General features: G+C 34.3%; 1 protein-coding gene across 2 annotated transcripts in view; it reads left to right on the top strand.

The window, feature by feature from the left end:
• The window catches only part of Col21a1 (collagen type XXI alpha 1 chain), a 246,373-nt gene extending 226,343 nt beyond the window's left edge, over window positions 1-20,030 (top strand). Inside the window, exons 20-29 of one of the 2 annotated variants that reach the window (XM_087196007.1) lie at window positions 3,133-3,186; window positions 4,816-4,887; window positions 8,920-8,955; window positions 11,242-11,286; window positions 14,551-14,583; window positions 15,186-15,332; window positions 15,421-15,475; window positions 15,973-16,173; window positions 16,953-17,030; window positions 18,466-20,030. In XM_087196007.1, the coding sequence (XP_087052133.1) occupies window positions 3,133-3,186; window positions 4,816-4,887; window positions 8,920-8,955; window positions 11,242-11,286; window positions 14,551-14,583; window positions 15,186-15,332; window positions 15,421-15,475; window positions 15,973-16,173; window positions 16,953-17,030; window positions 18,466-18,653 (909 nt within the window). In that variant the 3' untranslated portion in view covers window positions 18,654-20,030. The remainder of the gene's footprint in view (window positions 1-3,132; window positions 3,187-4,815; window positions 4,888-8,919; window positions 8,956-11,241; window positions 11,287-14,550; window positions 14,584-15,185; window positions 15,333-15,420; window positions 15,476-15,972; window positions 16,174-16,952; window positions 17,031-18,465) is intronic. The other variant, XM_087196008.1, reaches the window with a different exon arrangement.
• Window positions 20,031-20,715: the final 685 nt, after the last annotated feature.

The raw sequence follows: 20,715 nt of genomic DNA, 5'->3' as shown, positions 1-20,715 counted from the left end.
TTCTGCTGTGCTTCCTGGGGTTGTGATCCTCATTGTCTCTTCCTAGGATATTGTCTAAAATTTTTTTGTGTGCTTGTTTGGTATTCATGAAGTTCCTAATGTGCTCTTTGTCATGAAAGTATCTTATTTCTCCATCAATTTTGAAAGATAGTTTTGCAAGGTACATCAATCTGGGTTGGAGGCTGTTTTCCTTTAGGGTTTGGAATATATTACTCCAAGCTCTTCTTGCCTTGGGGGTTTGCATTGAGAAGTCTGCTGTGATTCCGATGGGTTTTCCTTTGTATGTGATTTGTTTCTTTTCTCTCACTGCTTGTAGAACTTTGTTCTTCTTTTGGGTTTCTGGAATCCTAACTATTATATGACTATGTGTAGATTTTTTTTGATCAAGGCTAGTTAGAGTCCTATATACCTCACTTATCTGCATGTCAAGTTCTTTTCCCCTGCTTGAGAAGTTTTCTGCCATTACTTCTGTGAACAGTTTTTTTTATGTTGTCTGCATTCCCTCCTGTTTCTTTGTTGACTCCGCTTAGTCTTATGTTATTCTTCTTTGCATTGTGTAGCAGCTGCTGGATTGATTTCTCATGGTCCCTTACAATTTTGAAGCAATTTTTCTTTTCCTGGTCACTAATTGCAATTTTATCTTCTATATCTGAAATTCTGTCCTCACATTGGCACATTCTGCTGTGTAGACTTTCATTGGAGTATTTAATCTCCTGAAAATCTGTTTGCATCTGTTTTATGGATTACATTTGTTTCCTATATTGGGATTCCATCATGTTCCTTAGCTCCTCTCTAGATTTATTAATCATGTCTTGCACTATGGGCACAATCTCTGCTGTTATCTGAGAAATTATTTCTGCTTTCATTTTTTTCCAGATCCTCTTTTGTTACCAGTTCAGGGAGTCCAAGTGGTTGAGTATCAGAGTGTTTCATCTCATTTCCCTTGTGGGTTGCTATAGGTGATCTGGAAGTTTAGTTTTGAGACTTGTTTACGTGTCTTGTAATTTCGACTGGGCCAGGGGTAGAGTGCTGTTGGCACCCACATGGCTCACCTCCTCTACGCTGGGAGTGGTGGAACAGTGGCTCAGAAGCCCCTATCTCTGTGCTGGGAGTGGTGTAATGGTGGCCTGGAAGCCCTTTCCTCTGGGCTGGGAGAGGTGGAATGCCAGAAAACTGTTCTTGCCAAGTAGAAGTTCTCTTTAATTTTTCAAGGTCATTTTGTAAGTGAAGATAGAGAAGTTATACACCATAGTGGTCTCTCTCATGATTTTCTGGTTGCTCAAATTCTCAAAAATGCAGCCTTAGATTACATCAGGTTTTTCTTTTTATTAGCCATATCACACTATCTGTTTAGGCAGAGCTGGAGGTCAGTTGAATTTGCTGGATTTTCCATTAAAGTGTGGAGAATAATGCCTTTGCTGCATTGTTTACCATGTGAGTAGATTCTGCTGATTTGTCTGGATAGACAAGCAGTCTTTAGTATCACAGATTGCTTATTTTTAAATGATTTCCCAGGATTGTTTTTCCTTATTTTGTTAAAAATAGACCTAGGTAAAATAACACTTTTTAAGGTATGGGTAAAATTATATCTATTAATCTTTTCAATGAAATATTTCAACTTCTTTCCATTGTAGTATATTAGCTCAAGTGTTGGAAAGTTTTTTTATTGTTGTTTTGTTTTGTTTTGGAGAAGAGCCAGATAGTAAATATGTTTTGGTTTTAAGGGCCACATTGTTCTCATTACAGCCATTTTATTACTTTCTCTCGTAATATGGAAGTATACATGTACAATGTATAACGAATGGATATGGCATGTGGCTCTGTTATGGTAAAATTTTATTTCAGAAACATGCATGAGGCTGAATTTAGCCCATAGAATTTAGGTAACTGAGCACTATATTAGCATATCTCTGAGAGCTTTATCAACAATACCTTTGTGAACTATACCTTCAATATCATCAATAAAAGATCTATCTAGCATGTGACAAAACAGTTGTACTATATCAGGTAGGAATAAGGCTGACAGTCTGGTAAACTGCAGAAAACTTCCAATTTAGATATTACGCCTCTTTTAAAAATAGCTACTCGCCACTTATAGCCTACTTTTCCTTACTACTGCCGATTTCAGTTTTAAAACAAATTTACTAAATGATTTTTGAATATATTCATGTAATCAAACCACATAACTTTTGTCAAGTCTTATCAGCTTTGTGTATTTTAGTGTTAAATACTTTAAGTTCAATTATTATTTTCACTGGTTTCTTACCATGAATACCCTAAAACCTTTTTAAAACTGAAAATGAAGACTCTTTTACTTATTAGTGAACCTAAGTTGGTGCTGGGTAATCATTGTCCTCCCCTGCTATCAGATGTCACACAGACAGTTTAATTATGGGCCTTTGCCAGACATTGGCTCGTGATTCAGGTATCATCTAGTTTGAAAACTAGAATTAATTTGATAATCTCTCCCAATTAGACAGTGCTCTCTCTCTCTCTCTTCCTCTTCCTCTCCCTTTCCCTCCCGCCCTCCCTCCCTCTATCCATCTCTTCTTCTTTTGAAGTATACTGCTCTTTTTTTCCCTGTATGATATTCTTTGCTCTGTCAACTTGGTATTGCTTTTCATGTTTCTGCATGTTAAAGGGGAGTGCACTAGAATACTCCAAAACAGCACAAACTAAACAAACATTTTCCAATTCATGTTTCTTTAAAAGAACCACTGTATATTTGCAGCACACTTCTTCAATTCCATACTGAAGGTGAGTCATACTGAAAAAGTGAGACAGGATGAGGATGAGGATCTTGAACCCACAGGATGCTATGAAATGCATGGCTCCTGCCTGTGCACTACAGAGACTGAGATAGTTACCGCCAGTCCCTACAGATTTCCATCTTTTCCCTTTTTCTGGGAGCCACAGCTTTAACATTTACTTTTAGAGAGTTTATCAGTGTGCAAACTCAGTTTCTTGCTTTTGAATTTTTCTTAATAAGTAGCTTTGAAGGATAGAGTCTAACTTTCAAACAATTGGAAAGGTGAGCATGTGTTATTTAAAATTATTCTCTTAAGTGTCTGCATCAAATATTTTGTAACTAAATTATTTTTAATAATTTACGTGATTTTGGTGCATTGGCAGGGGAGCAAAGGTGAACCTGGACTTCAAGGGCTCCATGGGGCTTCCGGGCTCAAGGTAAGTGTGGTCGGATGTATTGGAAACACTGTCAAAAATTACAACATATGGCCCCTTCATTACTTAAGAAAACTATCATTTTGTATCTCTAAGAAAAAATAGATGAAATTAAGGATTACATGTACAAAAAATTAAGGTAGATGAAAGGAAATGGTCAATTCAGGGTTACTTTTTTGTTTTTAGACATTATGTCATTGAGGAATAAAGATATGACGTGTTCCCTGCCTTGAGTCTTCTGGAAATGATAAAGGGTGTGCACTAATTTGAATATATTTTCTAGGATTGTATACTCTCTAAGAGCATACTGTCAACATTGTGTTCCGTCTCTTACATATATATCAAAATATTGTCAATGCTTTAAAAAAAACCCGTTTTTTTTTTAGAAAAGAAAATCCTTATAAGAGAATGGAGAGTATGGAAATTGAGTTAAGATAACTCATGTAATATTCTCTGCACTGGAAAGAGCTCAAGAATTTATTTATTTGTAAGACAATAATGTTCCATATTTATAGAAAGTAAATATGAACCTGCATAAAATTATGTACAATTATGTGGGTGCCAACATTGTCAAAATGAAACTGGAAGTTGTAAAGTAAAACAGTAGGAATTTTAATTAATAAAACATAAATCAAAACAATTAAATATTCCTCTGTAATTAAAAATCATTTTGTGAAAATATATGTAATGCTATTTGTCTTAGTTACTCTTTTTTTGTTGCTGAGACAAAAATACCCAACACCCAGAGTTATAGGGGGAAAGATTATTTGGCTTATAGTTTGTAGAGGTTTCAGTCCATAATCAGCTAGCTCCAAGACAGGGTGGGAGAGGGGCAACAGTGCATGGTGGCAGAAGAGAGAGAAAGCAACATGGGACCTTAACAGTGTCTTTCTGCCCCCTTTTGTCCCATCCAGACAACCAGGATTAGGGCAGTGCCAAGCCAGTCACTCACTTGTAATGGTTTAATAATCACAAACCCTTAATCCTAGCATCACACATTCCAGATTCAGCCACCTCAGAAAAAGAAAGTCCCATCTCATCCAAATGAGTCTTTGGGAAGACATCTAAACACAAGCCATAACACCATATAAAGAACTTTACAAGATTAAAAAGCATTATACAGGGAGTGCATTTTATTGATTAAATTGTGTATATGTGTTTGAGTTAGAAAAATATAGCAAAATAATAACGGATAACATCAACAATTTTTGTTACTAACATTTATCAGTTTTGTAACAAAGGTTCTTTAAGGCAGCAATATGAAAAAAAGCAGTTTCAAGGAGAAGAGAAAGTGTTAACAAATAGATAAGCAAAAAGGGATGCTTGTGTTTATTATTTTAACTTGATAATTGTTTATTTTATTAGTTACAAAGTATAATAAAATACATATTTATAAAAATTTAAAATATGAATGCTATCAGAATTTTTCAACTGGGAAAGTAGGGAAAATACAGAAAATTTTATGGGGATTCTAATAAACTTCATTCTTTACAATTTTTATGGTTATAACTCTAAATATCAACCAAATTTTAACCATGCATTTTAAATTTGAGATATTATGAAAAGATAAAAACAGGGCATTTTGCAGCAGCAGTAGGTCTGTGATCTCTTCAGAGTTTCTGTGCTTCCTAGGGAGAACCAGGATCGAGGGGTCTTCCAGGAGATCCTGGATACATGGGCTTACCCGGGATTCAAGGGAAAAAGGTATGCATTGTTTAGCAGATATGTCACTCTAAATCAGACATGCATGTAAGGTTTCCTTTTATGGAATTAGCATATGAGAAATGGTTACATTTGTAATGATATGCCACCTTCTACATTTGATGAATGTATGCTGTGTTCAGCCCCACAATAATAGCTCTGAAATCTTTTGTAACTGTCTCCTAGGTGAAGACCTCAGAAGAAACATGCATGCAGATCACAAAATATATAAACATACAATTAAGTGATATCTTCTGAACTCAATTTTTTTTGTAGTCAATTCAAATGAGCCAAGATTTGTTTTTATTCAAGGTCAGGCACTCTTGCCAAAATATGAACAGCACATGTTTACTAAAAACTGGGACATGATTCTGAAACAATGAAAACTATGCTCAGAGTTTTTGACCATGAAGTTCCTATTTAGGAAACATCCATATTACACAGAAGTCCACTGAAAATTAATATAAGGAGTTTAAAATATAAAACATATACTCTCATTTAAAATGTTTTGGTTATGATAGTAACACTTGGTACATCACTGAGCCTTGTTTTTGGCCAAGTAAAGGAACCTTGAGTTGTATCTTTATAGATACTATTAATTATTTAAGAGTATTTTGAAACAAATTATGCCCTTTTTGTTAAAAGAGTCCATGTCATTGCAAATACATACATTTCAGATTAAAAGTAATTATCCTGGCCGTCATTCTGGAAAGTGTATAAACAGTTATGTCTCCATCTTCATTTTCCTAGCTGTTTCAGTTTTCTACCACTTCACATTTCTGTCCTCCACGTATTATCTACTTTGTCTCTAGATTGTTGCATACAATGGGATTCTTTTTTCAAAAATTATTATTATTACTAGTACGTGTTTGCAGGACACAATAATTATATTCATTGTGGGGAGTTGGTGCATGTACGTAACTCATTTTGATTCTGTTTTTCACCCCCCATGTCTTAATCTCTTTTCTTTTTGCAAAAGAGCTACCTACCTGTTTAATATAACCTTTTATTTTGCTCTTTATGTATATTTTGAGTATGATTCTTCACCTTTCTGTCCTGGTAAGCAGGAAGCAGCACTTGCACCAATAGGCGTGACTCTTCATAGCAGCAATTAAATTTTAGTTTTAGTGAAAGGGAAATCTACTGTGAATATATGATTGGGAATAAGAGAATTTTCTTATTCAAAAACTTGTCAGTTAAAAGCAAGCTTGCTGTAAACATGAAATTTTACTCTGATTAAATGGCATGGTAGGGAAGAAAGAAAATTTGGAAACAGCATCCAAGTTCCAGCTTTGGGCAAGTACTTACCTTTCCTGATCAGCAGTTTCATATCTATAAAAATGAGGGCATTGTAGTAGTTGGTCTCTTAGTTCCTTTCTAGTTGAGAAATTCTATGAACTTATTATTATGGAATATGAATGTTCCTTCAAAAGCCCATTTATAAGCACACGTTCTCTAAAATATCATTTAAACAACATTGTGTTTTACTTTGTCATTGTTTCCTATAAACTTGTGGCTACTATTAGCTTAATGGAAGATTTTCAGTTAGATTATATAAAACAGTGTTTGTCAAACAAGACCTCTTTTGTTATTTTCTTTAACCTCAGATGGTGAACAATATAGAGAATTTTTTTCCTGGTAAAATACAGATTGTGAGGAATATGCTTTTGAATGTAGGAACACAAGAGATTGTCCTATTTTTCTCAAAGTGGCATAAAGGGATTTATTAGGTGGAAGTAAAAGTACAGACTCAAAGGAAATAGAATATGGGTCAGAGAGAGAGAGAGAGAGAGAGAGGCAGTATAGGCAGTATAGTCTGGAGCTAGGAACATTTATGTGTTTTTGGTAGTAGAAATCTGTAGAATTTGTGAATGTATAGAAAGTTTTGGCTTGGTTTACAGGAAAAAGTAATGGCTCACTCATAGGTAGAAAGATAATGACTCATTTTACAGGAGAAAAATAGGGGCCCAGTCTATTGTCTGTCTGTCTGTTTGTTTAAGATAGGTTATCTAAGATGATTTGCCTAAAAACATTCTTTGCAACTGTTGAATCTGTTTCTCTATTTTAAAGTCAGTTTTCTGCCCTTTACTTTATCAACTAAGCTAATTTATTGACCTATAGTATCTTTAAAGGATTTGAGGTGTCATAGGCCTGGAAAAAAATGAAGCATAAATAATCCTAGGGAATGTACAGATGGATAAGCTTGGGTTACTTTGATTGTATCCTAAATGGCAGTCTTCCTAAAAGTATAATTTATAAACTATCATTTTTCCTTGTCTCTTTTCTACCTATCATTTTTTCTTTTATCCTACCTCATCCCCCTCCTCCAAGACTTTGATCTTTTATTTTTAAGGGATGTCAGGAGCTAAGCATACATCTTCTTATTGCTGCTTCAGGCTGTAGGAGTTAGGGGAAACTGACCCTTTTGAAACCCAGAAGTCTCACTCTGACTGATGTAATGGAGATGAAGGAAGATGGTTTTGTTGTTTGATGAACCATCATTCTTTGATAATATGGAAAACAAGATTAGGACATTAGCAAGTCATTGATGCTTAAGCTTCATTTTATAACCATGTTAAATAAGCAGAGGCCAAGAATTAAAAGTAGAATATTGGTGAATAGTGGGTCCAGAAAGTGATGAAAGTCAGACAAAATTATGCAGCATTTGATAGAAACCTTTTATGTTTAATATTAACCTTTATTAATTTTGAGGTGTTTAACCAAGTACAATGGGTAAAGTTTGAGAGCAGATAGACTCTTCTCTGTTTTGTCAATAAGAAATCCAATTTCCTCCTTCTTTAATCATACAGCTCTTCAAAGAATACACTAAATCCAGATATTTATGTTTCTATGTGACCACTGGGTCATTAAAGTTCCTACTACAGGGCTCAGAACCTGAGATCTGGCCTCTATTCTGTAGACTTGAAAACTTTTTGTTATAGCCAGCTTCATATAATATTCATATATGAAGTTTGGATTAGATAACAGAACTGGTTTATACCACAAGGGTAATAGAATGATCTGAAAACACTGAGAGAAACCAAAGGACACATTTTTGTAAGAGCTAGTGGGGCTGAGAATCATGACTTCTTAAAGCTGTAGGTTAAGATGTTATAAATGTTAACTGGAGACTGTCAGTACGAACTGGTACAGTATTTGAAGCCCCTTTTATATCTAGCCTAGTTTCCTCTGTTTACATATTATTATCAATTACTCTATTTAGGTTATACTTTCCTGCCGAGTGTTTAAAATGAGGTCAAAGTCAGACTTGTATTAATCAAAATTTGTCTTTCTGCCTTCTATCTATCTATCTATCTATCTATCTATCTATCTATCATCTATCTATCTATCATCTGTCTATCATCTGTCACAGTCAGTTAGGGATCCTTGGGGGTTACTTATGGGACATGTAAGGAGCCTCTTAGCTCCTCTAGCTTTTTCTTCTACCAAATGTGTCATTTGCCAGGAAGGGTCACAATCTTGCTTGACCACGTGGCTTTCCTTGAAAGTACAGAACGATCCCCTCTTTAGTGACCCTCCTTTTTGCAAAATGCACGTTGGTTGACTCCTGTTATCTGGGGTCCAACAGTCTCCCTAGCTGACTCACTGGAGTTAGAGGGCCCTTTCAGAGGGATGCTGTTATGTCCTGGATGACCTTGGAGGGCAAGGGCTAAAAAATTGGCTATCCTTTTAGTATTGTCATTTTCCTTAGCTTTGGGCGCCAAACCTCAGGTGTTAAATACCAAGAGGGTCAGTGACACTAGTCTTGAAGTGGGACCAGTAAGTCTTAATCCTATTATAATCTTTTCTGAATACTGGATACTTTGAAATATAAAGTAGCTCTTTATATTTTAGAATGGCATTATGACATATTATGCTTCTACTATCTGCCCAAATACTGTTAGAAGTCCATATATATATACATATATATATTTATGGAAATTGCACAATATCTTATATTCTTTGATGATGAAAAACATGCTTATTTGAAGGGATACTGCTATATTATAATATATATTTACTGCTTTTTTCCAGGGGGACAAAGGAAATCAAGGGGAAAAAGGCATTCAGGTACGTTGTTTTGCTTGTTTTGTGTTGTTTTTGTTTTAGCATAGCAATAAAATAAGGGCTTTCTTCTTTAAAACTCTTATATGGATTTTCCAATTTCTTCCTATTTCAAGATTAACACTAATTACTAATTTTTATCTTTCTCCTTTGGCAACTGAGCTTTTTAGATGACACCAGGTCTAACTTCAAGGTTCTTTACCATTTCATTGTCATGGAAAACTGGAGAACCAAATGTTTCAACAAAGTAAAGACATTAATTTTATTTCTCTTATCTATTTATATATTTATAGTATGTATATTTCCAACCATGATTTGAAATAGCTTATGGCAAAAAGTTGATAAGAAACCATTAATACCAAATATAAAGCATATTCAACCTATTACATGGGAGAAAAATTATACTAGAAAACTATATTATGCTGAGGAAGTGCTAGGATGATTTAGAAAGGCACTGAGTTTTGAATGTCTTAGCAACAAAGGCCAGGAGGAGAAACATGCTTCTACTTTGGAGGACAAAGTTAGTTTCACCAAAGTTAATTTAAGCAACTATAGAATGGGTTTTTTCTTTAACTGAATACTATTCATGGATAGGAAACTATTAAGTAGGTTGTATACCTATCTACAATAAATTATATCTATTGGTCTTTCAATATTATAAGTTTTAAAGTTAAAAAAGTTTTCCAACCATAAATCACAAATATAGTTTTTAATAATGATTTTAGGATTACAAAGTTCAGTTATACAGGCTGAGATTTACTAGTCAGAGTAAGCTTAAAATTCAAAGAAAAGCACTTTGAAACATTTCACAAATATAAAATCTTGGAGATATGGGAATAATTTAAAATTGAAGTAGTAATAGTAAAGAATTGCTGTTTATAGTCCAATAGTCTCTACTCATGAATGTATTCCTCATAACATGTATGAAATATTTTACAGTGGCATGACAAAATTCAGTTATGTATCAGACATTTTTCACTTAAAAGTGAAAAGTAGCATTATAATATAAAAAATAAAGTACCTTTATAATATAATCACTGTAATTTAATCTTGAAGTAAGGAGCAAAATAAATTTTAGATATTTATGGCTCCACACCCATGTGTTCCAGTGCCCATCTTGGTATTTACATTTGGATGCCTCAAATTGACTCAAATTCAACATGTCCAGATTGACTTTGTCATCTTTCCCTCAAATCCACTTCCTACTCATACATTCTTTATCATAGTAATTTGGTACTACCCCTACTCTCATGTTAGAAGTCACTCTAAAACCAGGTGTCTTTTACATCCAGTCATTCAATCACTCTAAAATATCTTGTGATCTTGACTCCTTCTTCCTGTTCTCATTGACCCAATCATTTCCTATTAGGGATTCTATTTGTGCAGTATTTTCCTAACTGATATCCTTGAGTCCAATCTACTTTCTTTTCACACTTTTGCCAATATGTAGTTGCTAAGCCATGTATCTGCCTAAGAATCCTTTCATGCTGCTCATCACCTTAAAGATAATCCAACTCATGAAGTGTCTCCTGGCTTGACTGACTCCTCTTCTTTAGCGTTATTTCCTGCCTGTCTTCTCACCATTATCTACTGTTCTTCAGCTGTTTTGTTTAAAAGGAGTTACTTGCCTTTGCCCTGAATTGACCTCCCAGGTATGCTGTCCTAGCCTTTCTCTCAATGCCAACTCTTAATGAGTCTTCAAGCCTGTTCTCAAGGCCATCATATTTCCTGCCCTCTCTGTCAGGTGCCCCTTCCTGTGTCCCAACAGTGTTCAGCCTGATATTTAATTGTATATTGTATACTTATCTGACACTGTTTTTCTCATTTTTGATTTATCTTTCCTATCACAGAATAAGTAATTTGAAAGCAACAATGATATCTTTTTTAGTGTCTTGATTTCAAGATTTTCATTCAAGTGTTTTCTCCCTAATATATTTTTTTATTTTAAAAGAAAAAGTTTAAAATTCAATATTGAACATAATTTGTATCACTTAAATTGTTAAAGTATCTACATCTATTGGATTTTAAGACTATTTTATGCTACTCATATGCACTGGGAAGATATCTGAAATTATTTACATGTTTCCCAGCAATGTGTTACTTGTCTCTAACTATAAAGTTAGATTGAAGTTCCTCTTTTTTTTTTCTTCTGAGTGATTTTCTCATTTAATTTACATATTTGCATCACTGCTTTTGTAATACTTCTGTGAGACTTCAGGGTAATACAAACTTTATATTGTGTATGTGTACTATAGGCATACAGACTAATTAAGTGTTTATTAAATTTTAAAGGGTCAAAAGGGAGAAACGGGAAGACAAGGAATTCCAGGGCAACAGGTATTTTTTTTTATTTCTAAAAGTAAAATAATCACTTATTTCATTCACTGGGCCATGCTGAGAAAAAGTTACTTTTAAATAAAAATATGTGGAGAAAAGGGTGGATTTGTCAAGTATTTTAAGCATACCAAGATAGAAATGCTAGGTGGTGGTAGTAATAATGGTTTTCTTTTTTTTTTTATTTTCATTTTCTAATAGTGAAAATAACATCGGTGGCTCTGAAGTTTGGTTTTCAGTGCTTTCTTCTAGCCAAGGAAATGACTCAAAGTAAAAACTCCTGCCCATTTCTTGGAGTAGTTACTGGTCAGAGGCAGCTAACAGCACAACATCTTCAAATCTGCCATATATTCTTGATTTTCATCTTGAAATGTGAACAGTTGGGGCCACATACAGTGAAGGAATGTACTTGTTTCCCTCTAGTTTGATAAAATATGTAATTTACTACTCTAGGGAATTACAGAAATGGAGTGTGTTGAGAAACAGATACACAATAAGGTTGTTTTGCTTCTCCCCTGACTAAACACTCCTATCAGGTAATATCTTAGAGAGAGAGATTGCCATGTGGCATCCAAGTCGAGTTCAAGCCAAAGGCAAAGGTAATTAATACTCATGTTTGCTGTAGCTTCAGAGTGTTGAGCTGGGTCCAGCTTGGTCTGGATTGGAAGGGTAAGCTGTATATGCAAGTTCTCCCCAGGTGTGGACTTCTTGCTCTGTGTGTGTGTGTGTGTGTGTGTTTGTGGGGGGAATTGAGCAATACCTCAGCTCTGGGAATAAAATGATGTAGCAGTGTCTCCAGCAAAAGACATACCTAGGAAGACTATGTAACAGCCCATAGGGCAGAGTGTTTGAAAGCATATGACCCTAAGGGTTGTCTGTAATGTGGAATGGAGAAGAGTGCTAGATATTAAGGAGTTGAGAAATTAAAATCTAACAATAGGAGCAAAAATCACTGAGAAAGGAGAAATGAATTGAATTTGACTATGTGCAACCATATTCAATAAAAAATGTCTTTTAAATTTTGTGGTCCTCAACTTGACTCAGACCTAGTTAATGACACAACCAACTCTATCTTGTACTTTTCCCTGGCAAGAAAAAATGATTCTCTCAGTTTTCTTAAATTAATCACTCAATATCTTTAAATAGCTATTCTCACAGGACCTCTACCCCTTATCCATTCAGTCTCCACGGCTCAGGGCTTTCACCAGACTATTGTAATAATAACTCTCTGCAAGGACATGTGCTTTGAATCTAAGCTCAGCCTTAGTAAGCTCACTGGCTTCAGGATGATTCTTCTTCCAAAATCCCATTCAAGTGTGTTTTTGGTTCTCACTTCTCAAGAAAAATATCCTGCTCTCCTAAGACAGAATTTGAGTTCCTTGAACAGCTTCTGCTCTGGGTTTGTTGCAATCCATGCTTCCCACAGTCAGGAACTGAGCCTCTCTGGAGTACTTAAGAGTCCATTCACAGTTGCTGTGCAGCAGCTGAGCAATCATCCCCATCTCTTCACATAAACCATCTTAGTTACCTGTCCATCTTAACTTGAATATGCTAAGGTCATATTTTCTTGGCCCTCATTTTGTGAATAGAGTCCAAGTGAATGTTTCAGGAAATCATCTTAATGGATTCTCAGATGACAGCTGTTTCCAATTTCAGCTCTAATTCATTCTCATCCTAAGAACTTACTATTTTATCTTTCTTCTGGTGTTTGTTCCAGTTGTAGGTTTATGCCTCATAGGAATCTCCTCTGCATTTCTTCAGAAATAAACCTGAATATTTAAAGAATCACCTTACTTAGAGTGTTTTACTTACAACAGGTTGAATATCTCTTGGATGAAATGCTTGGAAACAAATATGTTTCAGATTTCAGAGTTTTAAAAAAGTTACAATGTTTGCATATATGTAGATCTTTGTCCATGTATCTCTTGGAATAAGACTCAAATATAAGCATGAAATTCATTTACATTTTGTAACATCTTAGCTACAAATCATGGAGGGTTTACATGAAGATAATTTACTTCTTGTAGGGAAGAATTATATAGAATATTTTAAGCAAACTTGTTCATAAAAGCAAGTTTTACACAGAAGATAAGATACGGAATTTTCCACTTATGGCATCATGTTAACATCAGGAAAGTTTCAGATTTTAGAACACTTTAGATTTCAAATTTTCAGATTAGAAATACCCAACCTAAAATAGATTTTTATATGAAAACTAAATATTTAGTGTATTTATGCTCATGTTTTAATATGAGAATCTACCTTCTTGTGACACTAATTTTTCCTAAGTGTTCCTTTCCTTTATTTGGTTTGAATATCCAGGTTTAAAGGACCTGAAAATCAAAAGCTATGTCCCTACTCAAATGTTATATATTAAGCTTTACATTTAATTGCTTAATACCAATTTTAATTTTAACATTGAATTATGAAACACCACCTGTATGTGTTTCCTGGACTGCTATTGGGTTATTTTAAAGCCTAAGTGTACAATAAATTTGAAACATAGCAAAGTATAATTCCTTTCTTGAGAGTTCTTGTAAATGTGTCTTTAAAATGAATACAAGAAATAGAGAAAAACAGATCGCAGATAAGTGGAAAATTTTTTCGCTGATCCAACAAGCTGAATCTAGTAATTAAAATAGTGAATAGCTTCATGGATGGGTTCCCTAGTGTTTATATCACTGGGAAAAATACCATATTTTATATAATAGTACTTCTCTGATCTCTTAATTACTAGCAATGAGTGGTCTGCCTACAGAAAAAGTAGACATATTTTCTCTAATTAATCATTTTTACTGTTGTCTTTACTTTATCCTTTATAAATAGTTTTCAGTCAAAATCTAATTTAGGTGCATGAACTTAGAAAAATATGACTGCTTGTTTTAATCATAGAATAAAAGAATAAATATAGCTTACACTTACTCTGATTTTTTTCATTTTCCTTAAAAGAGTAATATATTTTAAATCCAGTATAATTACATTCTAAGATTAGAATGATTTGACCTGCAACACTAAAAAATTTTATTTGATGAGACAGTTACGCAAATTAAAATATTATCTGCACAACATAATATTTTGGCATTAGGCTTCTCTAAAACAGCTAAAAAAGATTTCTTATATGTGTGTTTCTGATACGAAATCTATCACTAATTACTAAACTGGAAATTAGAGTTTGAATTAAAGTTAAATATGTAATAAAAGTTGTATGCCACGTTATCAATACTGGTGCTTACATATTTCTTACAGTTTTTTCTCTTATTTTTCAAGGGAATTCAAGGCCATCAAGGTGCAAGAGGAGAGGTATGTTTGTTCATGTATGACTCTCCCTTTGCCCAGTACCTATTGCATCGGTCTTCAGTACTATATAAATCTAGCTTTTCATGCTTTAAACAGGAAATATCTTTCCTGTTCTTCAGCAGGAGTTACTACTTAGTGATTTTTACTGATACTAATTAGTGAATTTTAAAGTATGGATATGTATACTTAAATGGATATGAAATATGTATTTGGCAGTATTATTAGTTCTTCTCAACTGGAGTTGCAGTTTTCTGCATATTTTTCAATAAAGAATATTGTGTATCTCTGTGTTTGTCTGTCCTACTGGAACACAAGCTCCTTGAACACAGGACTTTGGCTTGTCACTAGTGTATCTCTAGCACTGTACTTAACATTTTTGCAACACACTCATTAAATAGTAGATGTCTGTAGGGCTGATGGATAAATGACAGTTCAGATGATAGGAAATTTCCTTCCAGGTCAGTGATGGAGTTTCTCATTTATTCCTATAAAACTTATACACACATATGTATATATCTTTACTCATATTCTCAAAGACTTTTATGATCCAATTAAACCTTCTGAAATATTTAAATAGAACTTGTAAAGATATATTCTGGCTTTAGAGAGGTGAAAAAGGAGAACCTGGTATTAGAGGTGCCACTGGACCAAAAGGAGAATCTGGGATGGATGGCATAATGGGGCCTGCTGGTCCCCAGGGACAACCTGGGGAAGCAGGTCCTCAAGGACCTCCAGGATTGGATGGAAAGCCCGTATGTACTCTGCTTCTTTCACCCTTTTTATATTTCAATTGCCTTTTGCTCTGTTTCTATATATATAACCCCTCATAATTTGATACAGGGCAGAGAATTTGCAGAACAATTTATTCGGCAAGTTTGCACTGATGTACTAAGAAGTAAGTATCAAGCACAGTTTTTCATAACCTTCTCAAAGTACAAAAGTCATACAGATTCTTAGTAGAAACCATAGAAGATATGTTATATAAGAATAAAATAAACATTTATAACCACTATCTGTTTTTATAAACATTTTTATAAAGATAGCATATTATTTTTTATTCATAACTTTTAATAAAGCAATTTATTGTTATTCCACCATTAATTAAATTTTTTGTAACCTTGACAACTTAATTCATAAATACGGGTTTCTAACATTTAATTTATCAATTTATTTTCAGGGACACTTTCATTTTCTCCAAGTAATTGCTGTAATAAAATTATTGCATAGAGCAATGACTATTTTACACATGCTAGAAATAAAATTACTGGCCAAGAGATATGCAGATATGCAGTGATAATAGATTTTTTTTCTGTATATTTAAAAAGTGATGTGACATTATTAACTGTGCCTAAACAGTTAAACATAAGGAATGGTGTTTCTTTGTTTTTAAAGCTCAGCTACCAGTTTTCCTTCAGAGTGAGAGAATTCAGAACTGTGCTCATTGCCAGCTGCAAAGTGGCCCCCCTGGTATTCCTGGGCCACCTGGTCCCCCAGGCCCAGAAGGTTCCCAAGGATTTCCAGGTTTGCCAGGGAGAGACGGCGTTCCCGGGTTAATGGGAACTCCTGGACGTCCAGGTGCCAGGGGATTAAAAGGTAGTCAATGTTGTCTGAATACAAGAATGACACGTTTTGTATTCACACCCTATGTTCATTTAATAGGCAAAAGTTTGTCTTTGTTTTCATGACAAAAAAGGTCTCCTGTAAATCCTTAGTCATTTAAGTATTTATAACTCAACTGAGTTATAAGACAATTATTATTTTCTTGAAGTAATATTCTCAAGCAGAGGTTAAAATTATGAGCATGGGAAGTTACAGAAGTTAACAATATATTCAGAAATTGTATTTGAGTCCAAAAAGATCTTTATATAGAAAATCACAGACACTATTTTCTTTCATTTCATTTCAATGTTTCTGCACTGTTACCTTATACAAAATTATCTTCTAATTCAGCAAAAATTGTTTTGTAACCAAGCTTTCTAATAGCCTGCAATTGTTTCTCTTTGCCTTTAAAACTTTCTGTAAAATATTGCTTGATAATTCTTCCTTTTTAAATATTATATGAACAATTCAGATGTTTCACGAGAATAATTAAAACTCAAGTATGATTATCACAAAAGATCACTAATATGTAACGATTGGCTTTTTAAATATTTAATTCAGTTAAGTCTTTCATTGACAGACCACTGATAAACCTAGAAATTTTTGCTCAGAAATCCTGTTTCCCATCGGTATTAAAAAACCAATGATCAGCTACTTTTCAAACATATTTATTTTTCCTTTAATGCCTCCCTCTATTAACAACTTTGCAACAGTCTAGGATCCAGTGATTTTCACAGGAAAATCAGCTTTATCAAATATTTGATACCCCACAGGCCTACCAGGAAAAAATGGGGCAAAGGGGACGCAAGGGTATGGGTATCCTGGAGAACAAGGTCCTCCTGGTCCCCCAGGTAAGTACTGCTGTTGGTTTTTGTTGTTATTATTGTCTCCCTAAGTTGCCTAGGCTCCTCTTGCATCCTTGGGTCAAGCAATCCTCCTGCATCAGCCTCCCAAGCAGCGGGACCACATGTGTACAACAACCCTTCTGGCTTGCTGCACATTTTGCTTTAAGCAAAATTATGTCAAGTAATTTGAAACCAAGAATTTGTTTCTTCTTGAGTGATGCACATTTAAAATATTGAGGTTTAGCTACTGTAGTTTTTCCCATATTATATTTGTGAATCATTTAGGATTCTCCCTTGCTTGTCTTTTAGTCTTATCTGTAGCTCTTTGATGGTCTATAGTGGTTTTAATCACCCCTTCCTATCCAGAGTATAACATTACTTAATTTTTTTTTTTTTTTGCACCAGAGATTGAACTCAGGACCTTGCACTTGTGAGGCAGGCAGTGGTGCATTACTTAACTTTTATGACTCAGGAAAGCATAATAATGCTTTACTCTGAGAGAATAATGAGAAATCTTAAGTAACTTCTGTTTGCTGTGCTGTTCAGTTTTACCATGACTCAGTTTCCTTGTTTGTAAAATGATGCTGGTAGTAGCATGATTCGTGATATTACTGAATGATGGAACAGTAATCATAGTCACGTTTTCAATAATTGTTTGCTGTTATTATTTTAGGTAATTTATTAAGCTTTAAGTGGCTTAAATGAGTTAATGCTGTTTATCTCTATCTCAAATACTTAAAACAATACCTATAATCATACTTTAGTGCTAAATATTTACTAGTGGGACATAGCAGTAATAGTAGTAGGGAGTACTAGGAAGTGCCTCAAAATATTCTTCTCTGTCCTGAAACCTGACTATATTGTTTTTGTTTGAATTATCGATTTTTAAATTTTAGGATTATCATCCTAAATTAAATCACTTTCCTTTTAATTGAGCTAACAAGATTATGGTTGACAAATTAGTGCTTTAACACCTATAATGACGTCTATTATTAGAATGACAATGTGTTTAGATACAGAATCAAAGTAATATTTATAATGAAAATAGTCATTTTTACCACAAATATGGCAAAAAATAGCTTCATTAGAGCTTTGGCTGACCTCATATCACATGTTAATTTAATATAATATTGACAAAAGTTAAGTTGAAAGGGAGATATAAATTAGGACAATCCACAAATTGAAATGTTAAAATGTTAGCTCAGTTTAGTCAGTATGATGATTGCTATATTAATAATCTGAGTCTATTTTTACAAAATTTATTACTTTTTTATGATGCTTTCAAAGTGGAAAGTATGTAGAATTAGCAAGAGAAATAATGCAAATGAGTGAAATTTTCAAGAGGGTTGTTTTCAGGTTGAATTTCTTGCAGAACTAGCTATCTGACCACCAATGAGCAAAGTTCTCTGTTAATATACTGTTTATGTCTGTCCTACCTTAGGTCCGGAGGGTCCTCCTGGAATAAGCAAAGAAGGTCCTCCGGGAGACCCAGGGGTCCCCGGCAAAGATGGAGATCATGGGAAGCCTGGGCTCCAAGGGCAGCCGGGCGCCCCTGGTATCTGTGATCCATCTCTGTGTTTCAGTGTGATTGTCGGAAGAGATCCATTCAGGAAAGGGCCAAACTATTAGTATCTGTTGCCTCATTCAGCAGCCTAGGCATGGTGCTTTTCTTTGTGGTCTTTTGCATCTCAGGAAGATAAATAACAGTAATCCCTTGAAGAAAAACTAAAGTACCTCGGTGTTTTTATTTTTTTCCATAAAGAAAAAATATATAAAAGGTCACATGTACTGATTCTAAAGGCTCTTCAATAATTTGGAGCCTTGAGATTAGTAGCATTAATTAAATCTCAAGGGTTTCTTCATTTTAATCCAAGTTGAATATAAAAATCCACCTTTACCTGTTAGCTAGTTGATTTTAGTCACTGTGAAATGCTTCACAACCTGTCTCCATGTAGTAGAGATTAGAGTTCAAGTTCATATCTGTGTGTATTTTATGTTGCCTATCTCGTAGTGCATGTGTCTACCTTTTCCATAAAGTATCTGGTCATTGGAGTAAAGATCAGGGTTGATATTTAGCTGCGATAGATGAGACAGTTAGCCCTCTGTATCTGGAGGTGTTACTGCCACAGATTCAACCAACTGCTGATTAAAAAAAATTTTTTTAAGTTGTGTCTGTACTGAACATGTACAGACTTTTCTCTGGTTATTATTTCTTAAACAATACTGCATACCTATTTACATATCATTTACATTGTCTTAGGTACTATAGGTAATCTAGAGATGATTATTTAAAGTATATGGGAAGATGTGCATAGGTTAGTTGCAAGTACTATGCCACTTTATAGGAGGGCATTAAGCATCTGCAGATTTGCTTTTCCAAAGATGTGGGAGAAGTTGGTACCAACAACCCCGTGATACTGAGAAATTACTGTGTTGCCTTGCGAGTCACTTACTCCAGTGTCTGGGCCTATTGGTTGGAATTAGTGGACTGCTTGTTGTTCAGTGTTTTCAATATCACCTCTGAATCAGATTAATGTGCTTTTAAATTTCATTTGAAACTCTAAAATGATGATTATGAAAAGAAAGAGTATTCATTACATTGAAGATAGTCAAAATTATCTAACATTAAAAATGTTTTAGAAAAAAATTTTAATACATAATATCTTCAAAAATGTATGTTCAGCAGTACTAAAAACTTCATACTTGCTAAATAATTGAACGTTGCTGTATGCCTTCATTTCATTTCACTTATTATATGTGTATGTTCATATATATTTTCATTGTAGCAAAGCTAACAGCAATAAATACTGCAGTTGAAAGGAATAGTTATTTCACAAATCTTAGTATGTTTTATATCTTTAGCAGACTAAAATATTATGAGCAGTCTTTGGGTACTGTACTTAAAACTTTTGTAAGGAACAGAATTTGAGATATGTCTTTGTCATGCGTAAAATTTTGTTACACTGCTTGTTATTTAGAGTACAATAAAGTTTTGTAAGAACCTGATTGTAGTCTTTGTTTATATTTAATTTTAACTGATGGTTGAGTACATTATCCATATCATGTTTTCATTTATTCAATAGATATAATTTATTAGGTTGTTTACCCATTCTTAAATGATTGGTTCATCTGAAATAAGAACTTACACATTGAGTTGGTGTGCTGCTGGCACAAGCAGATGTAAACCTGCTTTCATCTTCTACCACCTGGTTATGTGTTTGAGAAGATTAAGGTCCATGGAGTTTAGTAGCTGAATAAACATAAAGTTTGTTTTCATGTTCAGCTCCAGCAAAGTGCCATTTCTTTGCTGAGGCCTTAACAATCCTACTATGGCTGTTCAAATTATGGCATTTAATTGGACCCTTGCCTTGCAAACTCAATTCATTCTTGTGGGCTGGTTGTAACTCAAGTTGGTCAATTGAAGGTTCAGGCTCCTCTACACAGCCTTCAAAGTCTCCCTCCTATATACGGGCAGATCTCAGTGTCCTTAGAGAGACATCAGCCCAGGGTTTCTCAATTAGCTCCACACAGGGAAGGATGTTGTAATGTTCCTTCCAGAACTCTTTAAGGGCAAAATCTATGTCTGAGACCATCTGGAAGTGCAAGTGGCTGGCATTCAGGACCTAGCTCAAGACTTTGTTAGTAAGTTAAAATTAAAATTCCAATTGTAACAGAAGTTGTTTGTATGTCA

Source organism: Heterocephalus glaber, unplaced genomic scaffold (assembly GCF_053883595.1).
Source record: "Heterocephalus glaber isolate CG9 unplaced genomic scaffold, H.glaber_assembly_v1.0 deba00001610, whole genome shotgun sequence".
Lineage (NCBI taxonomy): Eukaryota > Metazoa > Chordata > Mammalia > Rodentia > Bathyergidae > Heterocephalus > Heterocephalus glaber.
This window is presented reverse-complemented; position numbering and strand designations above follow the sequence as displayed.